The 4,684-nt window shown below is 63.5% G+C and overlaps 1 protein-coding gene across 2 annotated transcripts; it reads left to right on the top strand.

The window, feature by feature from the left end:
- The first annotated feature begins 45 nt into the window (after positions 1 to 45).
- On the top strand, positions 46 to 4,348 carry TSPAN33 (tetraspanin 33). 2 transcript variants are annotated; one of them, XM_017838769.1, is made up of 8 exons: positions 46 to 179; positions 1,833 to 1,890; positions 2,013 to 2,140; positions 2,262 to 2,300; positions 2,385 to 2,480; positions 2,745 to 2,873; positions 3,317 to 3,478; positions 3,885 to 4,348. In XM_017838769.1, exons 1-8 carry the CDS (start codon positions 75 to 77, stop codon positions 3,984 to 3,986), a joined length of 819 nt encoding a protein of 272 aa, XP_017694258.1. In that variant the 5' UTR covers positions 46 to 74; the 3' UTR covers positions 3,987 to 4,348. The 2 variants fall into 2 exon arrangements, with proteins under 2 accessions (XP_017694258.1, XP_017694255.1); XM_017838766.1 differs by having other exon boundaries at positions 2,226 to 2,300.
- The last annotated feature ends 336 nt before the right edge of the window (positions 4,349 to 4,684 follow it).

Here is a 4,684-nt window from a genome sequence, read left to right as displayed (position 1 = left end):
AGCCCCGCTCGGCCCCGTTTGGCTCCGTTCAGCCCCGCTCGGCCCCGTTTGGCTCCGTTCAGCCCCGCTCGGCCATGGCGAGGCGGGCGGCGGCCCCCGCCAGGCCCCTGGGGGATGATTTCTCCTTCGTGAGCCCGGTGGTGAAGTACGTGCTCTTCTTCTTCAACCTGCTCTTCTGGGTGAGTGCGGGGTGGGGGGGAACACCGGGACCTTGGAACTGTCCCCACCCCTGGACCCTATTGGGATACCCCATCCCCGGGACCCCACCCTGACCACCCATTCCCGAGGGACCCCCGGGCACTGGGGCTGTCCCCATTCCTGGACCTAATTGGGATCACCCCATCCCCAGAGACCCCTGAATCCCCCCCATCCCCGGGAACCCACCGTGGCCCCCCACTCCCGAAGGACTCCCGGACCCCGGGGCTGTCCCCATCCCTGGCCCCTATTGGGATACCCCATTCCCAGGGACCTACCAGGGCACCCCATTCCTGAAGGACCAAGAGACCCTGGGGCTGTCCCCATCCCTGAACCCCACTGGGACCCCCCCCCATCCCCACGAACCCACCTTGACCCCCCATTCCCGAGGCACTCCCGGCCCCTGGAACTGTGCCCACTCCTGGACCCTACTGGGACCCCTCATCCCCAGGGACCCACCGGGACACCCCATCCCCAGGACCCCATTGGAGGCCTCTGGGACCTGCCCCATCCCTGGACCTAATTGGGACCCCCCTCATCCCCAAGATCCCCACACTGCCCCCCATCCTCAGGACCCCACTGGGAACTCCTGACTCTGGGGCTGCCCCCATCCCTGAACCCCATGGGAAGCCACTATCCTCGGGATCCCCGGACTCTCCCTGTCCCTGGTACCCCCACTGTGACCCCCCCATTCCCGAGGGACCCCCAGCCCCTGGGACTGTCCCCACCCCTGGACCCCACTGGGACCCCCATCCCCGGACTCCCCTGGGATCCCATTGGAGCCCCTCCATCCCTGGGACCCCATCAAGGACCCCCTCAGACCCTGGGACTGTCCCCACCTCCAGGACACCACTGGGACCCTCACACGACCCCAAGCCCAGGACCCCACTGGGACATCCCCTTATCGCTGGGAGGTGGAGGATTCCCACATTTCCAGAGGGGTTTGGGGGTCTTTTGGGCCCCTACCATCTCACTGGGACCCATCCTGGCCCCAGCCCACCCGGGGGACACCTCACGTGTGGAAGTCACATGGTTTTCTGTGTTTTGAGGCTTTTGTGATTTTTTTTCTAATATTTTTGAAGTTCTTTTATGTTTTAAGGATTTTTTTAACGTTTTGAGATTTTTTTTGTGCTGTGGTTTGGTTTGGTTTTTTTTTAAGTTTTGGGGACTCTTTTACTGCTTGGGGGGATTTTTTTTTGTTTGCTTGTTTGTTTTGGGGGGCCTTTTTGTTCCTGCTTTCGCGGGGTGTTTTTTGGCGGGTGGTGTTTTTTTTCGGGGGGTTGTTTCCGTGTTCGCAGTCGTGTTTTTGAGGAAGCTTCTCGCTGCCGATAAACCACGTCCCTCTGTCCAGTCACCCGTAGCAGAACAGGGCTGGTGTGGACAGAGGTGGCCTCCCAGGGGGTGGGGACAGAAGTGGCCGCCCAGGGGGTGGGGACAGGTGTGACCTCCCAGGGGGTGGGGACGTGGTGGGCACCGTGTCCATCTGCGGGTGACGAGGGGAAACTGAGGCAGCAGGTCCAGCTCTGGTTCCCCATTTGCAGCCCTGACTCTGGGGGGGCTTCAGCCGGGCCCCCGGGTGTGGGATAGGGGTGGTGGTGCCCGGGGGGGCTCACAAACCCCCCCATCCTGCTCTGCAGATGATCTCCATGGTGATGGTGGCCGTGGGGGTCTACGCCCGGCTGCTGAAACACGCAGGTGAGGTTGGGGGGCTACTTACCCGGGGCTGATCCCGAGCCAGCACCACAGTCGGGGCTGCCCCATCCCTGGGGGACCCCGGGGGCTCTGTGGGGGCTGCCAGTGACAGCTCCTCACGACAGAGGCAGCCATGGCCTGCCTGGCAGTGGACCCCGCCATCCTCCTCATCGTGGTCGGCATCCTCACCTTCCTCATCACCTTCTGCGGCTGCGTCGGCTCCTTGCGGGAGAACATCTGCCTGCTGCAGACGGTGAGGCCCTCCTGGGGGACCCTCCGGGGGGGATCTCGGCGTCTCTCTCCTGGTCCCCTCGCCGTCACACCCCTCTCTCCCGCAGTTCTCCGCCTGCCTGACCGTCGTGTTCCTCCTGCAGCTGGCGGCCGGCGTGCTGGGCTTCGTCTTCTCCGACAGGGTACGGTGGGGGGAGCAGAGGGAGGGCTGGGTGACCCCAGTCCTGTCCTGCTGGGTGACAACCCCGCCGGTGTCCGCCCTGCAGGCGCGAGGGAAGGTCAGCGAGATCATCAACGGGGCCATCGTGCACTACCGGGACGACCTGGACCTGCAGAACCTCATCGACTTCGGGCAGAAGGAGGTGAGGGGGCTCTGGGATTTTCCTCTGACAAACGAGGATGTGTCCCCACTCCTGGGTCAGGCTTAAATCCGTGGGGTGCTGCAGGCTGGGGACGGTTGGTGGCTTCTCCGTGAGGATTTGATGTTCGTGGTGATGCTGTTCAGGCAGGCTGGGGAGAGCGGGAGGAAAAGGGGGTGGGGGGAAAGAAACACCCCTCGGTGTCCTGTCCCCCCGGGCACTGTCCCTGTCCCTGTCCCTGCTGAGCGCTCCGTGCCCTTCCCACAGTTCAGCTGCTGCGGGGGCGTGTCCTACAAGGACTGGTCCCAGAACATGTACTTCAACTGCACCGCCACCAACCCCAGCCGGGAGCGCTGCTCCGTCCCCTTCTCCTGCTGCCTGCACGACGCCAACCAGGTGAGTCCTGGGGGAACTCGGGTGGCCTCGGGGGACGCCCCCACTCAGTGCCTCTTCCCCCCATCCCTTGGGGCTGCGCTGAACCTGGGGCCCCCTCCCAGGGAGAGGGAACACACTGATGGCAATGTATGGACCCCCATCCTGCCCTCTGGGTTTGGATCCCCCATTCCATTCTCCGGGCCTGGGGACTCCCAGGTGAGGTTACTGTGGTGAGGTGGTGGTGAATTCCCCCCCGCTGCCCCCAGGGATTGTCCCTTTTTGGAGCCGGGAGTGTTTAGGGGGCCCGGCTCTGGAGGGATGGGGTGGGAACACCTGAGGAAGGGACACCCCGCTTGACACTAAGGTGAGGGCAGAGCTCCTGGTCACCCCACAGCTGCCCCCCAAGAGCAGGGACCCCGGTGTGAGCTGTCCCCAACCCCTCTGTGCCCTGTCCTCCCTCCCAGACCGTCATCAACACCATGTGTGGCCACGGGATGCAGGACAAGGGCTACCTGGAGGCCAGTGCCTTCATCTACACCAACGGCTGCATCGACAAGCTGGTCAACTGGATCCACAGCAACCTGTTCCTGCTGGGGGGCATCACCCTGGGGCTGGCCCTCCCCCAGGTACAGGGGTCCCTGGGGACCGGGGGGGAGAAGGGTCCATCCCACAGCTCCACTTTGTGCTCCATCTCATTTGGGAGTTGCCTTAAGGATGTGGTTAATCCCAGGAGGATGTCCAGGCAGGATTTTGGGTGAGGGAACAGTGCAAATGTTGGGCACAGGGGACACAGGGGTGACAGTGCCTGGTGTCCCTCAGCACCTCCCTCTCATGTTCCTCTTTTTCTCTCTCTCCCCTTCCTCTTTTTCTCTCTCTCCCCTTCCCCTTTCTCTCTCTTTCCCCTTCCTCTTCTCTTTTCCATCTCTCCTTCCTCTCCCCCTTCCCCTCCCTCTCTCTTTGCCCTTCCCCTTCCTTCTCTCTCCTCCTCCTCTCCCTCCTCTTTCCCCTCTCCCTCTCCTCCCTCCTTTCCAGCTGGTGGGCATCATCCTGGCTCAGCTCCTCATCAACCAGATCCGAGACCAGATCAAGCTGCAGCTCTACAACCAGCAGCACCGGGCAGACCCCTGGTACTGAGCCGGCGTCCGTCCGTCCCACGGCACAGCGGTGGCTCCCGGCACCTCAACAGCCATTTTCCCAACCCCGGATCCATGGGAAGAGCTGAGGGGGCTTTGCTGGAGAAGAGGGAGGGTAGGAGCAGGCTGTGGATCCGTGGTGGCCGCTGTGCTGCGGAGAGGGACGCGCAGGGACACTGGAGACTCGGTGCCTTTGGCAGCCGGTGCCGGGCTCGGCCGGGACGTGCCGAGCTGCTGTGCCCTGTTTTGGGGCCTGACCCAGCCCCAGAACCACTGTCTGTCTGTCTGTCCTGCTGGGGCACAGGTCGTGCACAAAGGTTTGCACTGGGATGTGCTTCCCATCTCTGCGTGTGCTGGAGATGGGCATTTGTCTGTCTGTCTGTCTGTCTGTCTGTCCATGCACCGAGCTGCCTTTGCCCAAGGTGGGCTCCAGAACTGGGGACATTCCCACCATCGCCAGGTGCCACCAACCCCGTCGGCTCCATCTCAGTGTCCCAGACGGGAGCAGGAGCCACTGGCACAGGAGGGCTGATCCACGGGTGCTTCCTCAGCTGAGGGCGAAGGTCCCGTCTGTGCTTGGGGTGCTGGGCCTCTCCATTGGGTGCTGGGCCCCTCCACAGGGAGCTGAGCCCCTCCACAGGGAGCTGAGCCCCTCCACAGGGTGCTGGGCCTCTCCATTGGGTGCTGGGCCCCTCCACA

The sequence above is a fragment of the Lepidothrix coronata genome, unplaced genomic scaffold (genome assembly GCF_001604755.1).
Source record: "Lepidothrix coronata isolate B3197 unplaced genomic scaffold, Lepidothrix_coronata-1.0 Scaffold357, whole genome shotgun sequence".
NCBI lineage: Eukaryota > Metazoa > Chordata > Aves > Passeriformes > Pipridae > Lepidothrix > Lepidothrix coronata.
Note: the sequence above shows the minus strand (reverse complement) of the source record. Positions and strands in the feature narration are given on the sequence as shown.